This window comes from Amphiura filiformis, chromosome 16, assembly GCF_039555335.1.
Source record: "Amphiura filiformis chromosome 16, Afil_fr2py, whole genome shotgun sequence".
Lineage (NCBI taxonomy): Eukaryota > Metazoa > Echinodermata > Ophiuroidea > Amphilepidida > Amphiuridae > Amphiura > Amphiura filiformis.
The window spans coordinates 60,760,179-60,784,954 of NC_092643.1; the positions used below are offsets into that span (position 1 = coordinate 60,760,179).

The 24,776-nt window shown below is 39.8% G+C and overlaps 1 protein-coding gene across 1 annotated transcript in view; it reads left to right on the forward strand.

Moving 5' to 3' along the window:
* The first annotated feature begins 290 nt into the window (after positions 1–290).
* Positions 291–24,776, forward strand: part of LOC140136292 (AN1-type zinc finger protein 1-like) — a 31,621-nt gene continuing 7,135 nt past the window's right edge. The window contains exons 1-5 of the mRNA XM_072158019.1: positions 291–413; positions 5,649–5,691; positions 21,657–21,696; positions 22,715–22,848; positions 23,955–24,046. Of these exons, the coding sequence (XP_072014120.1) occupies positions 356–413; positions 5,649–5,691; positions 21,657–21,696; positions 22,715–22,848; positions 23,955–24,046 (367 nt within the window). The 5' untranslated portion in view covers positions 291–355. The remainder of the gene's footprint in view (positions 414–5,648; positions 5,692–21,656; positions 21,697–22,714; positions 22,849–23,954; positions 24,047–24,776) is intronic.

The window sequence follows — 24,776 nt, forward strand, 5'->3', positions numbered from 1 at the left end:
AGAGAGGGAGGGGAGGGGGCACTGAGAGATGGGGAATACGATATGCAATAGGCCTACCATACGATTATTATTATCAATAAGCCTGGCAAAAATTGTCTATTTGCCCCCCCTAAGTGCAGGGAAATTTGGTGTTTGGGTCCCCGCCCCCTGCCATAGAAAAGCATATAAACTCAATTTTTCAGCCCCCCCCTTAGGAGGGTCAAAACTTTTAAGCCCCCCCACCCCCATTTTGCATCGGGCCTCCCCAACAAATTTTGGGATGTGGTAGATTTAGTGACGTGCGCCCTTGATGTTTTTGCACTGTCAGCCATGCTTGTTGTTGCATTTTGCAACACAAACAAACCCAACCAACACGATGGCTGAATTGGTTCATGTGGGAAAACATTGTACTGTGACAACTTGCAAGCAACTCGGTAATATTTTTGGCAATAGTTTGACTGAGATGTAATGTAGTTGTAGTGAATAATGAATTAATTTGCATCATTTGTTATAGATGCAAGTAAGCTTAAAGGTCCGTAAACCCGATCGACAGCATCATCCCCCCAATTTTTTTCATTGTTGATGAGGTTTTGGTATCACATACTATTTTTCTCATTACTATCCTGAAATTTGACGCTCCAAGTCGATGTATTGCCGGAGAAATCATGAAACACAGCGGTTTTTACAGGTTACCAGTTTGTAAATACTAAAAATTACTCCGGAATTCTGGGGCAGGGAATTATGAGCGATCATCAGTCTCCTCAACAGCTACTTTGGTTTCGCGTCATACACATTCTGTGAAAAAAGCGAACCACACTAACTGCTGAGGAGACTGTGCGCCGTATTTAATTATAAAACTTCCACGCTTCACGTTGTGGGCTGTTTAGCTCAATTGATTAGCGCGTTTGTACTTACCCGAGAGGTACCCGGTTCAAAACCCGGTACCGGAAGGTTTTTTTTCTCTCCATTTTTCCCCCAAACATTTTTATATTCATTTGAAATGTACATATTGCAAGGGAAATATATTTTGTTTCCTTTTTTTCTGAAACGGTACGAAAAAAACAAATATTTTCCGTTCAATACGGGCCGGGCATTGTACATCATACGAACGCGAATTGTTGTTGTTGCTTGCCTGCCCAGAATGCAATTCATGTATACCAAGGTATTGGATTGCAAATTTGGCTATTTATTCACATTTACGCTGAAAATGCTCTCGTTTTTTCACAAAGCAGCATAAAGGGGGCGATATTTGATATTATTATATAATTTTAAAGACAATCCATATCCAAAACCAATAGGGTTACCCCCCTTTAAAACACATTTAGAGAAAAAGTTATTGATGTGGATCAAAATTCAACAACCATGAGTAATTTGTTTGATACTTCTGTGGTCCAGGTACGCAATGATGATAGATTGTATACAAATGTAGAAAATGTGAAGTCCCATCCGCTTTAACTCGCGATGACCAATGGATCAACCTATTCGCCAGCGCCAGCGAAGTGTTAGTAGTGTTTATACGTGTAAGGCCACCCAAGTAAAAAAACTAACATGTTTCACATGTTTTCGAAAAAAAGGAGGAAGAGGGGGCTTTTTATTTTCTCATTTTTTACCGCAAAATTGGTGTAAATAGCCATACTTTAAGCTGTTTTAGCATACAATAATGCCGGGAAAAAGGAGGAGGCCCTTTTTTATTTGTTGTTCTGAGAGTTCCACCCCTCTAATGATTACAAAACCTTCCTAAAATGTTTCTTGTATCTTAACAAGGCTATAGAAAGCATCCCAACTTCCTAGACATATTATTTTGAAAAGTTATAAGGGTCATTATTGTATTCTGGGGTCCAATGGTGTCCGGTTATGACCGACACATAATTTGCCCTGAATTTTGAAAACTGTAACAGGTATTTGGCCTATTTGTAATTTGTTATACAAAACAAGTGGGTTATTACTAAAAACTTTCAAAAAAGAAATTGTTAACAGCTATTTTTAATTTTTATTACATGTAAGGTCTCGAAAATCATGGACACCACTTGTGACAAAAAAGATCATCTACATCTGGTTGCCTGTTAGTTTCATTTATATGTGACCATTGCTTATTTTTTTGGTCTTATTGAGTGAATAGGATGTATACTAAAACTGTATGAAAGAAATGTTAGAGACAAAACATCTGTTAACAAAGACAGCGCTTACATAAAGTACATATTTTGGTGTCCAGCGTTATGCGACGTTATGACCGACATGTAAAAATGCAAAATGTGCTATATTTTTGAAAACAACAAATACTTCAAATGATATATTATGACATGTTTAAATATATGACTGACAAATGGAAATTGCAAAATAAGTTGAATTAAAGTTAAAGCTGGATATTGTACGACAAACTGGACACCGAGTTATGACCGACACATGAAAGTGAATAATATGTCATAATTTTTAAAAATTGGGTATCTGATAAACAATGAATACTTAAAACAACAGTGTGATATGTTTAGATAAATTTGCAGGTCAAATACACTTTTCAAAGTATGACATAATTACAGATAGCTTGTTATTGTCAGTCATAACTGGACACCAAATGATTTGGTGTCCAGTTATGCGCGACACCACTGGGCACCTTAAATTCTCTCATGTGCACAAAATTGATGTTATAGAAAGTCATCCACTTATCTATTATGCCACACTTGTGCTGGCCCACATAAAAATGGCAACTTTTAATCTAAACTGACAGAAATTGTACAAAACAGGCCCAATAGTTAACTTTTGGGTCAATTTTTGACCATGTATTTTGACCAAAATGCAAATATGCTGTTTTGAAGGTTACAGCAACTTCTTATAATGTTATTTTATTTTTACATTATAAAAGCTCCTAAACCACATTTAACTTGCAACTTTTTAGCCATTTTGGCATTTATATTTTTGTTTAGCAGGGGTTAAAACATGTTTGGTGTCCGGTTATGCGCGACATTTTAGAGTGATTTCTCCACAGTTATGTGCTTCATTACAGATTTCTGGGCAATCATCGCTGAAAATATTTTGCAGATTTTGAAAGAGTATATAATTCCACTCAATTTAAGCTAACTTTTGACATTAAATATTCAATTTTGAAATTTTGACTGTATGTCACACTATTGGACCCCAGAATACAATAATGACCCATAACTGAATTTCAAAAAATAAAAATATATTTGAGGAAACCTCAAAAAAGGAAGCGGGGGGGGGGGGGGACGTGAAACATGTTTATTTTTTTATTTGGCCTAATCCGATTATCACTATGTCAACTGAATCACGCTTTTGAATTCTGCACCACTATTGAAATGATCGCAACATAAAGTCTATGGCATATGTGATGCGATCAAGCAAAATGAGTCTGATGTCGATCAAAATCAAATATCTGTTTTCAATCTCTTTATATGAGCCATTCTCAGAGCTTTATTTTGCTGAAAACCCCATTATAATTAGACTTATGGTTCCAGAGATATAACCATTTTAGTGTTGCTCAGAACAATAAAATGCAAAGGAAGCTGAATACTATTATTGATTATATCTCAAAATCAATATTCCCGACATCCGACTCATTTTGCTTGATCGCATCACATATGTGCTACAAATTCCAAAAGGTGCGTGATGCAGTTATTATGTCAACCACTTCATTTAATAGTTGTAGTAACTACAAATTTCGAACGGTCAGAGCCTTATTGGAACTAGGCAAGTCAAACTTGGTTTGACATTCCCAACCCATCTACAAAGTAGGATATCAGATGGATCATTCTTAGTCAGTGGGAGTGGTCTTGTTCGTAGACACATTTCTGATTGGATAATCGCATGATTTCGGGTGCCGTCTATCAGGCCGTAGACGCCCCCACGTCATCATGCGTCTTGATAATCGTAACACGCGTTTAGAGGTGGCGTATGTATCGCGCTGGATGCGTGAGACTAGTGCGGAATACGCGAATGCGATAGCAATCTGGCGCAACAGAATACGTGAAGTTGTAAACAAGTTTCGTTCATTTTATAATGAGGGGAGTTTTTATGACGGTAACTTGGTTTTTGTTTAAAAAATTTGTTTACAGTTATTAAAATAATATTTAACTGACTAAGAATGAGAATAAACAATAGGAATTTTATTTTGCCTATCCTCTACCTATGATAGACGACAGGCAGGTCCAATATTTTTTATCGTAGTGGATACGGCGCCGCATCCACTACTCAAAATATTGGACCTGCCTGTCGCTCTATCACACGATAGAGGATAGGCAAAATAAAAATTCCTATCGTTATTCTCTAATTTTACATCACGACTTGTCAATTTACGCTTTCTGAAAACGCTCTTGTACATAACATACAAAACCACGAACTCACGAACTTTAACTTGCACTACTGACAAAATTGAGCTAAAAATTCAATGCATTTTGAAATCATTAATAGACTATGACATGAATACAAATTATCAATTTTCATATTAAAAATACAACATATCTTGAAATTTTTTTTTTTTTTTTTTTTTTTAGGTCAACCATGAATGATCCTAGCATTTAGGTCTAGGTCCAGGGACACTACAAAACCGAAAAAATAAAAAACTTAACTTTTTTGAATTTGGTACCGGGCAGGGTATTTCCTGCCGGGTAATGTAATCTCGGCGGGTACCCGTTTACCCGCCCGAAAATGCCAGCCTTAGCCATAACCCGTTTTGTGATTGGTTCAGATGATAGTGGCCGACGCCATTTTAATACAGCAACCCCAGCAACAGCCAATATCGTAAGCAAAACAAACAATATGACGACAACACTGCCTGGACATTGGACGCAATTATTTTTCCCCAAGCCGAGGTGTGTTTTTAGCTCAATTGGCCCCGTTAAAAAAAAGTGCACAAAATATATTTCCTAGTTCACATGAAAATAAATGATTTTGGTTTCAAAATAAATATGCAGAAAAAAAATCACCTGCGCTAGGGATGGGGATTGAACTTGGACCGCGTGGGTGGCAGGAAAGCCTGCAGACAATACACCACGTAAACTTCTGTGTTGTGTACATGTGTGAATTTTTAAGTATTGTATCATAACATAGTGCGTTTTTCATACAAAAAATTCAAAAAACAGTCTTACAATGAGGTTCACTGACGAACGGATTTAGACTGATAAAATTCTTGATAACATAAATACACTTTTGGAATTATTTGAGACGTTTACGTGTAAAACCAATGACGACGTCAAAATTCAGTCGATCTTGGCCGGCCCCCTGGATTGGTTGAATAAAATATTTTCCGCAAGATTTTGTGAGCCAATCAATGAACGCGATGGCCTTTTGGTAGTTTTGATCCGACCCTGAAAAGTGAAGTATGTCTATCCTGATTGGTTAAAAAAATTACTTGGACAATTGCTAAGCCAGTCAGCATGCTTGATTCTTATAAACCATGTAGAGGTGATTTCCTGCTGGTGATTCACGGATCGAGTATAAATTTAGCTTGACAACTCATGATATCCCACATGCTTGGAATTTACTATCTTATAGTTGCGATATTTCTGTTTTGAGAGTTGATTTTAACAAGCATGAGTTGCACTTTTATATTCAAGTAACCACCGAGGTATGAGATATATGTAGAAGTTAGTACGGTACAGTATGAAAAAGGTAAACTAAAAATTGTAACTTTTCTTGTCTTTCTTTCATACATGTAGATTTCTTGCCCATTGTATGTAATGGATGCTCACAGATATTTTGGTAAGTACATACAACGCACTGAAGGGTCTATTGTTCTATTGTTTCCGATTTGAGCGCTGACATATTGGAAAATGTTGCCAATCAATATTCATGAAGTCGTGCGATCAACACCTACAGCTGTTCAATTGGGCGACTTTATTGTCAGGTGCTTTTATTAATACATTCATAACCTCATTAATAAACGCGATGTGTGCGATCCAATTACATTTAGTTATTTGTGAAAACGCGAACGCAAATTGAGGTCATTAATATCTCACAATTGACCGCAAAATGCGTAATTGTTCCAATGTCGCACACAATTGACCGGCGTTCAGCGTGTTGTTGTGCGGCGAGCAAACTGTGTGGCGCTGGCTGCCGTATTTGGATTATGCGCTACCATATTTGCACAGATTGTGATCGCACTTTTGTTATTGGTCGTCATGTTTTAGCCTGATCGATTTTTTGAAAGGGAAGATGTAAAAATCATCTATTTTTATAAACTTTTGAGCAAAATTTTGTATTATTTTGTAAGGTGAAGAGATTAAAGTGACGGTTATGAATGGAGGTTAATAACTGCGCATCGGTTATTTGGAGGACATTGTGAAAAATCTAAACATTTTGCTTTGGACCTCGGAATATCCCTCGGGCTACGCCCTCGGGATATTCCTCGTTCCAAAGGCAAAATGTTTAGATTTTTCACAATGCTCTCCACATAACCGATCTTGAGTTATTAACCTGCATCGTTGATCCGCATAATTATATTTAATATAGTATTATAGGCCTACAAGTATGATTTGCTTTGCTTTATTGATTGATTCAGAAATAGTATGGCTATATGCTTCAGCAAATATATCACATTTGAGGTGCAGGGTAGACTCCTATATACGCGATGCTCATGTAAAATACTATGGTAGGCCTATACATAATAAAACACGATGTGGACCATGGCTAATGTCTTTAAAAATACTACAGTAGGAGTGATATCATAATTACTTCAAATCCTTATATGTAGACCTATTGGCAAACAATGTAGACAACTTACTTGTGTAGATTCTTATATCCGCCATACAGAGCGCACACTTTGCCTATGCTGCTGAACTGTCCGTAGCGAAATGGTAGAGCAAAGCGTGTTCACTGAGTATAATCAAATGGCGCCCAAACCAATTTGGGCGCTGCAATAGGTTTTTATTGTAGGTGAACCTCTGTTTTGTGTGCATGCGACAACTCACGCACACCCTTGGGATGGACTAGTACAAAAGGTACCTCTCGTACGTATAGGCGCTTTTACGTGACTTTCGTTTCATCACTTATTGCCTGTCTATTATAGCGTTAATACGCTGGTCAGGTCAGTTACCGATTTAATGGCGGAAGCCCTTTATCTCGAACAAAAGGTACCTCTCGATGAATAGCGTGTCGGGAACTCCAATTGGCACAAAGGAACAAGCGTTACATAATCTATTTCTTCTCCTTCCTATATAAACTCCTTGAGTACATATTTCTGTTAATTGTGGGTGTCAGATGTTTGTATTATCTTACATTCAGGCCTTTTTTCTCGAAAATCGTTTGGACATCAAAAGTGTCCGAAATCGGTTTCGAACACTTTTGATGTCAAGGCGCTTTTTCCCGAAAATCGTTTGGACATCAAAAGTGTCCAAATCGGTTTCGAACACTTTTGATGTCAAGCGCTTTTTTCGAAAATCATTTGGACATCAAAAGTGTCCGAAATCGGTGTCCGAACACTTTTGATGTCAAGACGCTTTTTTTCCCGAAAATCGTTTGGACATCAAAAGTGTCCGGAATCGGTGTCCGAACACTTTTGATGTCAAGACGCTTTTTTCCTGAAAATCGTTTGGACATCAAAAGTGTCCGAAATCGGCTTCCGAACACTTTTGATGTCAAGATGCTTTTTCCCCAAATATTGTTTGGACATCAAAAGTGTCCGAATTCGGTTTCCGAACACTTTCGATGTCAAGACGCTTTTTTCCCGAAAATTGTTTGGACATCAAAAGTGTCCGAAATTGGTTTCCGAACACAATTTTTCAAATTTTGATTATTTTTTTTGGTGTGGATGGAAAAACCCTTTCTGGCATTATTTTAAGATGAGCGCCCTCAAAGGTTAAGCTCACAGAGGGGTTACAGGTCAAAATAGGGGTCAAACTTAAACCTGCTTCAAAGACACCATAACTGCAAAATTGAATTCCTTGTCCCGCAGCGACCGCTACGGTTACCGACGGTCCTTGTTACAGGTAATTCTTCAGACATTTACCAATATTTTTAAGGCCAGACTTACCTATCTATCTATCTATCTTCTATACTAATAAAATAATAAGCGGGCTGTATCTGTCTGTCTATCTGTCTATCTATCTGTCTGTCCGGCTATGCGTTTCGCCGTGCGTCGACGCATCGCGCTGAAATTTCGCATATAGGTAGGTATCGGGAAAAGCATGTTGGGCATGTGGTTTTGAAGGTCATCGGAGGTCGAGGTCAAAGGTCAAAATTTCAAACTTTGTCCGATGGGGCCCAAACTTGGTGGGTGGAATCCTTGGTAGGAGGGGACTATAATCGCGAAATAAAATCGAGGTCAACCAAGGTCAAAGGTCATTACGGAGGGGTCAAATTTCAAACTTTGTCCGATCGGGCTCAAAGCGTGGTGGGTCGAAACCTTTGTATGAGGGGAGCATGAAAAACATTATATGGAGGTCATCCGAGGTCAAAGGTCAAAGATTTCAAACTTTGTCCTATCGGGTTCAAACGTGGTGGGTGCAATCCTTGATAGGAGGGGAATATATGCGCAAAACAAAATTGAGGTCAACCGAGGTCAAAGGTCATGTAGGGGCTAAATTTAAACTTTGCCCTATTGGGCTTAAACTTGATAGGTCAAAGGTCATCTGGGGTCAAACAGTATCGCTATCATGCCTGTGCACTCACAGCATCTGGGCTCTCACAGCCGCAGGTGCACTAGTTACTAATAAAATAATAAGCGGGCTGTATCTGTCTGTCTGTCTGTCTATCTGTCTATCTATCTGTCTGTCCGGCTATGCGTGTCGCCGTGCTTCGACGCATCGCGCTGAAATTTCGCATATAGATAGGTATCGGGAAAAGCATGTTGGCCATGTGGTTTTGAAGGTCATCGGAGGTCAAGGTCAAAGGTCAAAATTTCAAACTTTGTCCGATCGGGCCCAAACTTGGTGGGTGGGATCCTTGATAGGACGGGAATATAATGCATAAAATAAAATCGAGGTCAACCAAGGTCAAAGGTCATTACGGAGGGTCAAACTTCAAACTTTGTCTGATCGGGCTCAAACTTGGTGGGTCGAAACCTTCGTATGAGGGGAGCATGAAAAACATTATATGGAGGTCATCCGAGGTCAAAGGTCATGAATTTCAAACTTTGTCCTATCGGGCTCAAACTTGGTGGGTGCAATCCTTGATACGAGGGGAATACATGCGCAAAACAAAATTGAGGTCAACTGAGGTCAAAGGTCATGTAGGGGCTAAATTTAAACTTTGCCCTATTGGGCTTAAACTTGATAGGTGGAATTCTTTGTATGACTGAGGGGAGCATGAAAAAAATTGCACCAAGGTCATCCGAGTTCAAAGGTCATCTGGGGTCAAACAGTATCGCTATCATGCCAGTGCTCTCACAGCATCTGGGCTCTCACAGCCGCAGGTGCACTAGTACTACTAAAATAATAAGCGGTCTCTGTCTATCTGTCTATCTGTCTGTCTGTCTGTCCGGCTATGCGTTTGGCGCTTCGCCGCATCGACCGAAATTTGGGATATTGATAGGTATTGGGAAAAGCATGTTGCCCATGTGGTTTTAAAGGTCATCGGAGGTCAAGGTCAAAGGTCAAAATTTCAAACTTTGTCCGATCGAGCCCAAACTTGGTGGGTGGGATCCTTGATACGCGGGGAATATATGCCCGAAATAAAATCGAGGTCGATCGAGGTCAAAGGTCATTACTGAGGGGTCACATTTCAAACTTTGTCCGATCGGGCTCAAACTTGGTGGGTGGAATCCTTCGTATGAGGGGAGCATGAAAAACATTATATGGAGGTCATCCGAGGTCAAGGGTCAAAGGTCATGGATTTCAAACTTTGTCCTATCGGGCTCAAACTTGGTGGGTGGGATCCTTGATACGAGGGGAATATATGCGCAAAACAAAATTGAGGTCAACCGAGGTCAAAGGTCATGTAGGGGCTAAATTTAAACTTTGCCCTATTGAGCTTAAACTTGATAGGTGGAATCCTTCGTATGAGGGGAGCATGAAAAAATTACACCAAGGTCATCAGGGGTCAAACAGTATGGCTATCATGCCAGTGCTCTCACAGCATCAGGGCTCTCACAGCTGCAGGTGCACTAGTCTATACTATAATAATCATGAGCTCTGCCTGTGTGTCTGTGTGTCTGTCTGTCCGGCTATGCGTTTCGCCGCACTTCGACGCATCGTTCCGATATTTCAGACATGGATGGGTATTGGCCGTGCGCTGTTTACCGGGTAGTTTGAAGGTCATCGGAGGTCAAGGTCAAAGGTCAAAATTTCAAACTTTGTCCGATCGGGCCCAAACTTGGTGGGTGCCATCCTTGATAGGAGGGGAATATAATACGCGAAATAAAATCGAGGTCAACCGGGGTCAAAGGTCATTACGGAGGGGTCAAATTTCAAACTTTGTCCGATGGGGCTTAAACTTGGTGGGTCGAAACCTTCGTATGAGGGGAGCATGAAAAACATTATATGGAGGTCATCCGAGGTCAAAGGTCAAAGGTCATGGATTTCAAACTTTGTCCTATCGGGCTCAAACTTCGTGGGTCGAAACCTTCGTATGAGGGGATCATGAAAAACATATGGAGGTCATCCGAGGTCAAAGGTCATGGATTTCAAACTTTGTCCTATCGGGCTCAAACTTCGTGGGTGGAATCCTTGATACGAGGGAATATGTCATAAAACAAAATTGAGGTCAACCGAGGTCAAAGGTCATGTAGGGGCGAAATTTAGACTTTGCCCTATTGGGCTTAAACTTCACAGGTGGAATCCTTCGTATGAGGGGAGCATGAAAAAAAGGTAATCTGGGGTCAAACAGTATCGCTATCATGCCAGTGCTCTCACAGCATCAGGGCTCTCACAGCTGCAGGTGCATAGTACTACTAAAATAATAGCCGTTAGATGTGTGTGTGTCTGTCTGTGTGTCTGTCCGGCTATGCGTTTAGCCGGCGCTTCGACGCATCGTTCCGATATTTCACACATAGATGGGTATCGGGCGTGCGCTGTTTACCGGGTAGTTTCGAAGGTCATCGGAGGTCAAGGTCAAAGGTCAAAATTTCAAACTTTGTCCGATCGGGCCCAAACTTGGTGGGTGCCATCCTTGATAGGAGGGGAATATAATGCGTGAAATAAAATCGAGGTCAACCGAGGTCAAAGGTCATTACGGAGGGGTCAAATTTCAAACTTTGTCCGATCGGGCTCAAACTTGGTGGGTCGAAACATTCGTATGAGGGGAGCATGAAAAACATTATATGGAGGTCATCCGAGGTCAAAGGTCAAAGGTCATGGATTTCAAACTTTGTCCTATCGGGCTCAAACTTTGTGGGTGGAATCCTTGATACGAGGGAATATATGCATAAAACAAAATTGAGGTCAACCAAGGTCAAAGGTCATGTAGGGGCTAAATTTAAACTTTGCCCTATTGGGCTTAAACTTGATAGGTGGAATCCTTCGTATGAGGGGAGCATGAAAAAATTACACCCGAGGTCAAAGGTCATCTGGGGTCAAACAGTATCGCTATCATGCCAGTGCTCTCACAGCATCAGGGCTCTCACAGCTGCAGGTGCACTAGTATACTTAAAAGGTCCATCCGCCCGTAGAACAGGTTTTGTATTTGTCACAGGCAGTAAGGTTGGACCTTAGAAATAGATTATGAATAATCAGATTGTAGCTGTTGATATGCCATTTACCTAAATTCAAAGTTTGTTTAAGTGTTGTGCATCCTTAATCATTGCATTCCTATGGCATGTTTGTTTATGTGATGAGCGCCCTTGAAGTATAAGCTAAACATAGCCTGCAGCCCATCAATCACATGTAGCCACTGGAGGCTGCCATCTTGAAACCAGTGTGTTTGAGTGCTGGGACCGTTGGTCCTAAACTAGTTTTTACCATAGAATATTCATAATTATATTGTGTGTCTGATGTAACCAGCTAAGAAGAAATCAAGAGCAGATAATAAAGCTTCTTAAGATACTAATCGTATCCTTTGTCATCTGATGCATCTAAATTTCAAGTTGTTTATTCATGCGTTGAAAGCAGTAAGGACAGTAACTACATTCCCGGTTCCGGCATAATCAGCTCAGGGGAGTGATCCAAGTTTGCTCCTACATTTGTAAAAACTAGTAGTTGGTATTAAGAGTTGCCAAATAAGGGTTCAGTTGAGCGTCTGTTTTGTAAGCTTACCTAAAAATAGCTAAAAGCTTAAGGTCGTGTCAGCAGTGTAAAAATAAACATTGCTTTGGCACAAACAGAATACGGCAGCGCCAGGCATGTCAGACGTCACTGAAGATAGCGAATATAAATGAGTGTGCATGTAGATAAATGCACATTTGGTAGAAGCTTAAAGATTAGAACTTCAAAGAAGTTATTGAGGCCTATGAATCCGAATCGTAGAAATCAAAATAAAGATATCAGTAGTAGCTGCCTGTATGTACATTTCTAACACTGACATTAGATCTCTTGTACCGTTTTGCAGGAATGACTTGTAGAATCAAAAGCACAAACTGACACGGGGCTACTACTGAAAAATAGCTTTGTGGTATTTTAATAAATATCTAATAAAGGGTAACAAGTTTACTCCCACGAGTAAACTACGACAATTAGCGAGTAAACATTTACGACAATTCGCGAGTCGCTACGACAATTCGCGAAGTCGCTACGACAATTCGCGAGTCGCTACGACAATTCGCGAGTAAACTACGACAATTCAAATAAATTTTGGTAGTAAGTGCCTGTATGTACATTTCTAACACTGACATTCTTGCACCGTTGTGCAGGAATGACTCAATAGAATCATACAACACTGACTCAGGACTTCTACCTAAAAAGAGTTTTGTGGTATTTTGTTATCAATAAACGGGCGCAAAGAGCTTACTCCCGCCAGTCGGCACACGATAAACGGGTGCATCGAAATTTCTCCCACCCGTCAGTAAGCAACGTAGGGCCTGCATTCAAGCAAAGTTTCGTGTACTGACATTCGTATTTATTTCAGGTTTTGACACATCTAGCCTCACAAACCACTTCACACAGGTCCCTACGTATAGTTTCTCACATAAATTTGTGAACCGTTGTTCACTTTAGAAAAGTATTGCGCTTCGTTGCTTGCATCGGCGTCGTTTACATTACTTCGATTCGTTTCGGTACTATCGAAGACATCATGTCGAGTCATAAAAGCGGTTCGAATTAAGAAGCAGAAGATCTTATAAAAGTGATGCACTATCTAAAAGTACAGAATATGCTTTATTACAAGCAGCAACGAGAAAGGTAGAGCTAGAATGTCGAGCCAAAGCATTGAAGGAAAAAAAGGTTTAGAAAGTGAGGAATTTAATATGCAAGCAAGGGCAAGAGACTTGGAACAAGAAATGCAAGCAAAGGCACGAGACTTGCAACACAGTATCCAAGCTAGGGAAAGGGACTTACAACAACAAAAGGAGTGGTTGGAAATGAAGACCGAATTAAACATACAGCAAGCCAAAATAGATGTATTGGAGGATTATGAACATAAATCCCAGAGCTTAAGAAGTAGACCAAAATCAGTGCTTGATGACCTCACAGAAGCTCAACCAGATACAAACACATCAGTGAGGCAGTGGTTGAACCACAACACCAAAGAAAGTCAAGAAATTGATGGCAAGTTCCTAGCTAGACATGATACAATTGGTGCTGTAGGTCTAAATCCAGGGGCAAGACCAAAATACACACATGTGGAGTTGGGACCTGCAAAAGAGCAGCCAGCAGTGGGCATGACTACTGATGGTAAAGTACATACTGATTTAGGTCAACAAGTTCAACCTAGAAGCATGTTAACAACCAGTAAAATTATGCAAGTCAACTTTCCACCACAAAATGAAGTCTTGTTTCCTGCAGCAGCACCTGAGGAATCAGAGAGTACAGGGGACAGAATACCCCCACATTATTTGTCTGCCACTAAATATGAAAATATTGATGAACAGTATGGTCAAGAACAGTACAGTGAACAGTATGAACATGAAGGGCCTTCATCAGTAAAAGTACGGTCATAGAGTAACTTTATCACCAGAGCCTGATGTGAAGAAAAAGCAAGTCATGTTGCCACGGCAACATGTAACAAGCGAGCCAATAGAAGGGAAAGAAGATACCAGTATAGAAAATTTGGCACGCAACCAAGACAACTTGACAAGGCTGCTATAGTAGAACAACATAAACAAGCAAGTCTACCAAAACGCACACTTCAGGCATTTACTGGAGACCCGCTTCAGTATGTTACCTTCATAAGAGCCTTTGAATTCATCATCGAAAATAAGAGCAAAAGCAATAGAGACCGTCTGTACTATCTTGAACAGTACACAAGAGGTGAAGCCAACAGTTTGGTGAAAAGTTGTATTCACATGGATGATGAGGTTGGTTACCTGGAAGCAAAAAGGTTGTTGGAAAGGAAATATGGTAATAAGCACAAGATTGCAGAGGCTTACTTAGCGAAGATGAGGCAGTGGCCGAATGTGAAAGGTGATAGTTCAGGGCTACAAGAATTGTCATTATTTTTGTTAGAATGCAAAAATACCATGACCAGCCTGGGCTATACTAATGAGTTGCAAAGTACAGCAAACATTAGAATGTTGATGATGAAGTTACCATATAGTATGAGAGACAGATGGAGGAGACAAGTAGATTATGTAGAAGAAGAAAGAAACAAAGTGGTAACATTTGAAGACTTCACCTCCTTTCTAGAAAAACAGGCTGGAATCGCAAGTAAAGCTGCCTACGGTAGAAGTGTGACGGAGAAGGAAGATAGTACTAAGAAGGAAGAAAGGGTAAAAACCCAAACTATCAGACTTATAAAGCTAGAAGAAATCTAGCAACAAACACAGAAGCTGTACCGGCAAGTGTGACATCAAGAAGTCCAGGAGCCAGGCCAAATGTACTGTCTAATAGTCCAGGAGCCAGGCAAAATGTGTCGAAAAGTAGCCTAGGAGCCGACAAGCCGTGTACATACTGCAAGGGTAAAGATCACACTTTGGAAATGTGTAACAAATTGAAGGAAAAGCCTATAAGTGACCGGTTGCAGTATCTAAGAGAGTTGGGAGTTTGTTTGGCTGACTAAAGAAAGCAACACATTACAGTAAAATCTGCAAATACAAGCTTACCTGCAAGACATGTAAAAAGCGCCATCCAACAGTGCTGCATGTGAAACAGGAAGAGACAAAGAAGTCTGGTGAAGTTGCTAATCAGACATGTGGGCTTACAGGCGCCGGAGTTAAATCAAGTGAATCATATCCCACAATTATACCAGTCATAGTCTACTCAAGAGTTTCCAGAATGTCTGTAGAAACATATGCCTATCTCGACAACGGCAGTGATGCTGTATTCTGTTCTGAAAGGCTGCAAAAGGAACTACATGTTAAGGGCAAGAAAACCAAGTTGGAAATTGAAACCATAACCGATGATATCATAGTAGACAGTGAAATCATCCAAGATTTAGAAGTTTCTGACATGAACAGAAATAATATCATCTCTCTTCCAAAGGCATACACACAAGATAAGATCCCTGGTGACTTGGCTGACATCATCAACCAGGATGATATTGATGCAATTCCTTATATGGAAGAAGTTAAGCTAGGAAGATTAAGTGATGAATCTCAATGCCATATTGGTCTCCTCATAGGAAATAATGTGCCTAAAGCATTTGAGCCAATACATGTAGTAAACAGCCAAGGTGAAGGACCTTTCGCCTGCCAAACTAGACTTGGATGGACAGTGTATGGTGTCAAAAATAAAGAACACAAAAGGACATCAGTCATCCACAGAATTAAAGCACATGACACCATTGACCAGCAATTAGAGAAACTCTACAACGCTGAGTTCAATGAGCGAATCATTGATGATAAACCAGAGAGAAGCGTGAGTGAAGGACAATTCCTAAACAGAGTAGAAGCATCAATCAAGTATGTAGATGGGCACTACCAAGTAGGTTTCCGCTCAAAGATGATGACATGAAATTGCCGAACAATATACATCAAGCCGAACAGCGGGCATGCCATCTGAAGAGGAAGTTAGAAAGGGACTCGGTTTTCAACGACCAATACACTGCATTCATGAATGATATGTTTAAAAATGATTATGCAGAAGAAGTGCCCAAAGATGCATGCAATAGAAAGGATGGCAAGGTGTGGTACGTCCCCCACCATGGGGTGTTTCACCCCACCAAGGGCAAGCTGCGAGTTGTATTTGATTGTGCGGCGAAGTACATGGGCCAGTCTTTAAACTCACAATTACTAAAAGGACCCGACTTGACAAGCAACTTGGTAGGTGTGTTGACGAGGTTTAGAGAGCACCCTGTTGGAGTTGTAGCAGATATAAAAGCAATGTACCATCAAGTGCGTGTACCAGAATCAGACAGAGACTTTGTAAGAGTTCTATGGTGGCCCCACGGTGACCTGAGTCTGCCTCTGAAGGAATATAGGATGAATGTGCACTTGTTTGGTGCAACTTCGTCACATTCATGTGAGAATTTCGCACTGAGAAAGACCGCTGATGATGGTAAGGAGAAATACAGCGAAGAAGTATGCAACACAGTGCTGTCCAACTTCTATGTCGATGACTACCTCAAATCTATCGAAAGTGAAAGCAAAGCTATTCAACTCGTCAGTGATCTCACCAGCTTGTGTAAGGATGGTGGCTTCAAGTTGACAAAGTGGTTGAGTAACTCAAGAGAAGTGTTGCAGTCAGTCCCTGAAGACGATAGAGCTGAGACTACAAAGACACTAGATTTGAAGAATGAAGAATTACCATCAGAAAAGGTGCTAGGGTTGCTATGGTCACCACAAACCGACAGGTTCGGCTTCCATATTAAAGTAAAAGAGAGACCTCCTACCAGAAGAGGCATCCTAGCAATTGTAAGCTCCATCTATGACCTGCTAGGATTTGTTGCTCCAGCAATCCTGCCAGCAAAACAAATATTGCAGAACTTAAGCAAGCTGCAGCTTGGTTGGGATGAGTCTATTCCTAGTGAGCTTCTGACCCGTTGGGAAAGATGGCTTGATGAAGTACCGAAATTGTCAGATTTCACCATCGAAAGATGTTTCAAGCCCAAGGACTTTGGAGAAAGTGAAGTCCAGATGCACCACTTCTGTGATGCAAGTCAGAAGGGGTATGGTTCAGTGAGTTACTTACGATTCGTTAACGAGAGTGGTCAAGTGCATCTTACTCTCCTGACAGCCAAGGCAAGAGTTGCTCCTTTGAAGATCATAACTATACCTCGCCTAGAGTTAACTGCAGCTGCAATGGCAGTAAAGGTCAACAACATGTTGCAAAAGGAACTACAGTTGAAGGTCGAAAGCACATACTTCTGGACTGATAGTCAGACCGTGATCAAGTATATTAACAATGACACCGCCAGATTCCACACCTTTGTGGCTAATCGAGTCGCATTGATTAGAGATGGCTCCCAGCCACACCAATGGAAGTATGTAGGAACCAGCTCAAACCCTGCAGACGACTGCTCAAGGGGCTTAGCCGTTGATTGCTTCCTCAAGAATAGAAGGTGGACTGATGGTCCAGACTTCTTACACAAAGCAGAAAACCAGTGGCCAAAGACTACCATTGGAAACAGTGCTGAAGAGCTAGCTGATGATCCAGAAGTTAAAAAGAAATTAGTAGTCAACACAGCGTTGACAGAAGAAGCAACAGATACAATGGAGAAACTACTTACAAGATTCTCCTCATGGTATCAACTTTGTCGTTGTGTTGCATGGATCCTTAGAGTCAAGAAATATCTCCGTAAGATCTGTCATGATAGAGATGATGATAGAGTTGATGATAGAGTTGATAATGGAGATGATGATGGTAGAAAGAATGATGAGAATGAAGAGCATGGCAACATTACAGATTTGCTTAATGTTGCTGACATGCAAGAAGCAGAAAGAGCTGTGATAGTATATGTCCAAACCAAGGCATATCCAGAAGAAATTAAGACACTAAAAGAGCTGCAATTGAGAAATAATGACAGTCAGCCAGAAGACGACTTGCGACAAGTTAGCAAGATTAAGAAAGCAAGTCCTCTCTACAGACTTAATCCATTTATAGAAGATGGAGTAATCAGAGTAGGTGGTCGACTGGCTAAGTCAGCTCTACCTGAAAAGACAAAATTTCCATCAATCATACCAAAGAAGTCCCACATTGCAAAGTTGATTTTACATGACATGCATGAAGCAACTGGACATGGGGCAGAAACCACATGTTGGCTCACCTGCATAAGAAGTACTGGATAACAAATGCTAATGCAGCAGCTAGAAAGGTTATCAACAGTTGCATCACCTGCAGAAAGAGGAATGCAAAAGTACAACAGCAGATGATGAGTGATCTTCCCAAAGACAGAGTCACTCCAGGAGAGCCACCATTTTCAAGAGTTGGAATGGACTATTTTGGTCCACTAGAAGTTAAACAAGGCCGTAGTATAGTCAAGCGATATGGTGTAGTGTTCGTCTGCCTTGCATCCAAAGCCATACACATTGAAATGGCAGCGTCTTTGGATACCGATGCCTGCGTAAATGTCATCTGACGATTCGTGTCCAGAAGAGGCCAAGTGAAACAGATCCGCTCTGACAATGGCACCAATTTGATAGGGGCAGAAAGAGAGTTACGCCGAGAAATTGCCGCTTGGAATCAAGACAGAATCCATGACTACCTTCTGCAAAGAGAGATTGAGTGGACCTTTAATCCACCAGCAGGAAGTCACCATGGAGGCATCTGGGAGCGTCAAATCACGGACAATCAGGAAAGTGATGTGCTCTGTTATAAAGGAACAATTACTAACAGATGACTCTCTTCATACATTACTGTGTGAGATAGAAGCCATAGTTAACCGCCGACCCCTCACCAATGTTCCTGGAGAAGTATCTGATTTGGAGCCACTTACACAAATCACCTTCTTCAACTAAAGAGTGACATGATCTTACCACCAGCCACTGCAGGAAAGCTGAGTCAGTATGCCAAGCGTCGGTGGAGGCAAGTCCAGTATCTGGCAGACCTGTTTTGGCGCAGATGGATCAAAGAATACCTTCCTCAGTTACAGCAAAGACAAAAGTGGATTCACCCACAGCGAAATGCCAAGGTGGGAGATGTCGTCATGGTTGTAAATGAATCTACACCCAGAAACGTCTGGCCGCTAGGAAGGGTGATTGAAACTCTCCCAGCAAGTGATGGACTGGTTCAACGTGTGCGAGTGAAAACTAGGACAAGCATTCTCACCAAACCCATTGATAAACTGTGTTTGCTGTTGGAATCAGAAGTCCCAGATCAAGATATAGGAGTGAAGAAAGATTCTACTTCAGCTCATCCACCAGTACCAGCATTGGATAACCCAAGTACCAAGCCTAAAACTACGTCCAGTGCTACCCACAATGAAACTGTATCAGTGTTAGGTACTCCAGAAGCAAGACCACGACGAACATTGAAACCAGTGAAACGCCTGGACTTGTAAAGAACTAAAGAATTAATAGTGTTATAACAACAAGTCACTGAAACCGTTATAACCAAAAGGTATCAGCTAAGCTAAATTGCCACTTAGTCTGGAGGCTAAGCTACGGATCAGCTGATATATAAAATAAGACTAAACATCAGTTTACGTAAAATTGCCATGAAAGGCAAGCTGACACCTTGCTTTCACTTTGGAACAACTGATGCAAACTGTCAAATTCATCATGAGATCTACCAGATGTGATGACGGATAAACCTACCTGTACTACAGATGTGAAGACTGGTGATTCGTCTCTACAGCGACGTGTCTGCGTTTGTGTGAAGTTGCCAGATTCGTATACAACTCATCGTCAAGATCAAGAATGAACATGTTTGACACCTAGATCAGCACATCTGTGAATTTGATTTTGTAAAGAAGAATCCTATGCATGCAATTTGTACCGATGGAACCAGTGTGCATCATTAGCAAGTTTGTTTAAAGTTTGGTACACCACAGGCCCATGGAGTTAATTTGCAAGATTCTACATCGTATTCTACTGCTTAAAATGTGTGCACGATTTGTGGATGTGTACAGCCTGCATGTAAACCATATTTGGGATACACCCTTTTGAAAGTATGTTCTCTGCGTGTATTTTGGAATCTCGATAATGCTCAAATTTGATTTCTCTTGAAATTATTGCTCTGCTATTTATCAAAGGGTATGCATGATCGAGGTTTGAAATAACTTCACTCAAGTTTGTAATTGTGTTCCTATTCTACATGTACTTTGCAAGTAAATGCATCCTATCAGCATCTGGTGTTTTGACCATAACCTGGATTGACTGAATTTGCAAATTTGGGCCATGGCTGCTATGGTTGTGCACAGGCAGTCATATTATATCAAGTTGTGTTTTTCTCATGGCTGCTATGGTTGTGCACAGGCAGTCATATTATATCAAGTTGTATTCTCATTTACAAGGTGTACCAAACAAGATATTCGCATGCAAGGAGTTATGTACTCTCATCTAAAGGACAGCAACAGACTGCATTTTTAGTTACAAACTAAACATTGTTGTGTTCATGTTGATATGTTGTGATCATGTTACACTTGAATAGTATCTCCCATGTGTTCAGTTGGCTTTTCCAATCTCACCAAATTTGCCTGTTGTGTGGGCTTTTGTTTGGTTTTGTTTCAAGTAATTTTGGTTGGCATGGGCAGTTATCTCTTGAGTGCAGCATCATCTAACTTGTAAAATGAAGCTAAATAATTCTTTCATGTGAAGTAAAATTCACTTTTGAAATGTCCGAAACTCAGTTTATTTTTTCTTTTGGATCAAATCATTTGAAATTTTTGAAATGTTTTTTTTTGTTTTGAATCATAGCATTGATACAAGTTTTTTATCACAAGTGAATCTCAGATAAAGGTTTTTTGATTTCACAAATTTGTTCATGTTTCAAAATCAGTCAAGTTTGAAGTTTAAGGGGTCACAAAGGCACCTCTTGTAAAAGGTTCAGTTTTGTCAGTAAATGGCACACCAAAACTATGTTTTAAGAAGAATTGTTGCTGGTAGCAGACAATTAGGCGCCGGAATGTTGATGCCATTTACCTAAATTCAAAGTTTGTTTAAGTGTTGTGCATCCTTAATCATTGCATTCCTATGGCATGTTTGTTTATGTGTTGAGCGCCCTTGAAGTATAAGCTAAACATAGCCTGCAGCCCATCAATCACATGTAGCCACTGGAGGCTGCCATCTTGAAACCAGTGTGTTTGAGTGCTGGGACCGTTGGTCCTAAACTAGTTTTTACCATAGAATATTCATAATTATATTGTGTGTCTGATGTAACCAGCTAAGAAGAAATCAAGAGCAGATAATAAAGCTTCTTAAGATACTAATCGTATCCTTTGTCATCTGATGCATCTAAATTTCAAGTTGTTTATTCATGCGTTGAAAGCAGTAAGGACGGTAACTACATTCCCGGTTCCGGCATAATCAGCTCAGGGGAGTGATCCAAGTTTGCTCCTACAGTAGCAATAGTATTTTTGTGCTTCATATGTAGCAATAGACTACTTGCTGCATAGCTATTTTACAGGTGCTTGCATTCATGATATTTAAAAAATAGTGGTCAATTTTGTCAGGTATGTATAAAAAGTTTGTTTAAATAGAGTTCAGATAATTTAGTGTGGGATGTTTTGACAGATGTGCACTGGAACGTTCAGACAAAGGATTTATATTTTTTGGAGCCAGACTATTTTAAACTATTTTTCTTACTAGATATGTTTTACTCTTTCAGCAAAGATCACTACAGTGTGGATGCTCACAATTGCTCACAGGTAAGCTTTTCCCACTTGTAGGGTAAGAACTTATGTTAAGGTTAGCAACTATTTTAAACTGTTGCGATTTGGTAGTTCACAGCATCTTGCGAATAGTAGTGAGCTTTGGCAAAAATTGCATTGATCATTTCATAGCGAGAGTGTAGAAGAATTCAAATATCACAGATTTATATACTTTTGTAGATTCTGTGGTTCTTGAGTTATGTTGTAAAGAGGGGTGAAACAACAACACTTTTGTAAAACGTACATAACTCATTAACAACAATAAATCAAGCAGCAAGTTTTCAAAGTGTATGATTTGTAGAATGAACTTTTGCAAAACACTAAAGAGTTATTTTTCAATGATATCTTGATTCAGATAATGGAAATCAATATTTTGGTTGCTTCGACCAACAAAAAATCGCGTCGCCTTAATTTAAGTTTAGTGATAACATGGCTTGAGTGCTTATAATGCTTAGTTCAGCTGCATGCTTTATAAGAACCCTTCAAATTTTTGGCCAATGGAGCAGTTGTACTTGGTAAATACAGAATTGAGGTCCTGATTGACTAATTGAATTGCATCATGAAATATTGGCACCTAATTTATGGAATAGGCCATGTAGCATCACATGACTTGGCTATTTTTATGCGATAAACAGGGTGTGTGTATTGGCATGGGCGAAGGAACCTCAAATACTTAGAACTGTAAAAATTGAAAAAGGTGTGAAGAATAAAAACGTGTGGTCCATTTTCACAAAACTTTCTGAAGCTTTGAAAAGTCACAAAATTCATAAGCAAATAATAGGGATTATCTACAGGAACCCTTCATAAAGTCTTGTAAAATGGTATTTGTAACTTGCAAAAGGGTATGAGTTATGAAAGTTTAAAAAAGAGTGAAATGGACCCAATCAAAGTGTTGCTGGAAATACATTTTGTACAAACATCTAGAAACACCCGCTCAGGAATTTATATATCTTTTGATCTGTATACAATAGGACAAGCATTCAGAATAACAACTGAAATTGTATTGTCATTTCAGGAAAATTTCAGCAAAGATGGTTGTACAATTACCTCTACAGACCCTACTTCTTATGAGTGCACACATCCGGACTGTACAAATCGAGAGTTGATTCCTATACTATGTGAACACTGCAATAAACACTTTTGTCTAAGGTAGGCCTGCTACAAATGCAATTTTTATTATTTTTTGTCACAGATTTGGAAAAAATCACCAAAAAATTATACTTTTGAATCCAAAAGATGGCAAATTTGGTCCTTGGTCCCTCTAAATCCGTGAAAAAAATTAAAAATCGCAAATTAAAAAAAATATTGATTTTATGTTTTTGGCCAGATATCGCATATTTATGTGTATTTTGAAAAATCAAGGCCCCCGATAGAAGATATGACCTTAATCTCCCACACAGGGTGTAGATTTCAAATAGAGTCACCCATTCAGGTAACCCCATTTGAAATCTACACCCCCTGTGTGGGAGATTAAGGTCATGTCTTCCATAGGGGGTGTATTGATTTAAATCTGAATTGCCCATTGTTTTAGAACAGGTACATAAATAAGGAATGGGATTGTCAGTGGATACGTATAAAAATGTCAAGGATTTTCAGGATTAAAACTGACATGTGGTATGGGACGGGTATGTGCGACGGTCAAGGATCCTATATATTTCATGCTCCCAGCTGTACCTTTTCAACAAAAGCAGTTTTTGGCAGGATGCTCATCCTACCCAAGCATCCAAAAAACTGCTTTTGTTGCAACCCCCCATATGTGACACGATCAAGGGAAATGAGTCGGATGTCGCTAATATTGATTTTGAGAGATTGGCAAAGAAAGTGTTAAAATTCTTTTGTTTTATATTGTTTTCAGCGATTAATAAATTGACGTAACTTCACAAAGAAAAGTCGTATCAACATGGGATTTTCAGTTTCTAAAAGCTCTAAATGTCCTCTTTAGAAACATGTGTAAAACTAATTTTCGTCCAGGGCTGACATGTGACTCATTCCCCTTGATCATGTCACATATCAGTACTTTTGATGATTTTTTGATGTTTCCTCAAAATTGCTCAAGTGGATGTAAGGGGTTTTCCAACAAAGCTCTTCATTTGGTTTCATTTTTTGCCGTAATACAATCACAGAATGTAGAGGAATGTATTATCAACGGGTCCACCTCGGGCATAAACAATCAATCATGTCCTCAATTCTATCAATGAACCCCTAAATCAGTAATGTTTATTCTAACTAGAATAATTTCTATTAATTTCTTTTAGCCACAGACACCAACAGGAGCATAGCTGTGTAATGCTGAAAGAAAAGGAAGTACCAATGGCAAAAACAGCAGAATTAGTCAAACAAATCACAGGTATGTTTGAGACAAAGAAATGAGATGAGGTTTGTCACGCATGGAGACCAAAATAGACTACCTCCTGCATTTATTGGCAAACCCATGAATAGAAAGATTATTTGTGTCTACTTATAGGTTAATACATGAGTATCACTTGTTGGGAGTGAAATTGTACAAAATAATGCACACGTACTGAGATGTTGATGCATCTAATGCACGAGCCCCGAAGGGGGAGGGGTGCATTAGACGCATCAACATCTCAGTACAAGTTTTGGGGGAAACTTACAGATAGGAATCCTGAAGACAGTCCTCACAGTGGATTTCCCAAAGTTTTTGCTCAACAGCTGTGCAAAAAGCCCTCTGTGTGGACATACCTATTACGTGGTCACCAGTTTTTGATGCATGGCTTTATTTTTCAAAAGAATTGTCAATTCTTTGTCTGCATCACATACTGTTGTATAGCAAAAGGCTGTCTTGTGTGATTTATTTTTGTTATTGACATCTGAATTGTGATGTAAAATGAACTTTATACATTAATTTTGAGGTACTGTCACAATAATACAATCTCAGATTATGTTCATTCATAAAAGAATGAAGCATGCCAAAATATAAATAACAATATGTGATACGATAATAAAAATAATCACTCAAGGCAGCCTTTTGAGATATGACGGTATGTGATGCAGACGATGAATTATGATTTCGTTTTGATTTTCATTGAGTTTGAACCCTAAAATTTTCATTTTGT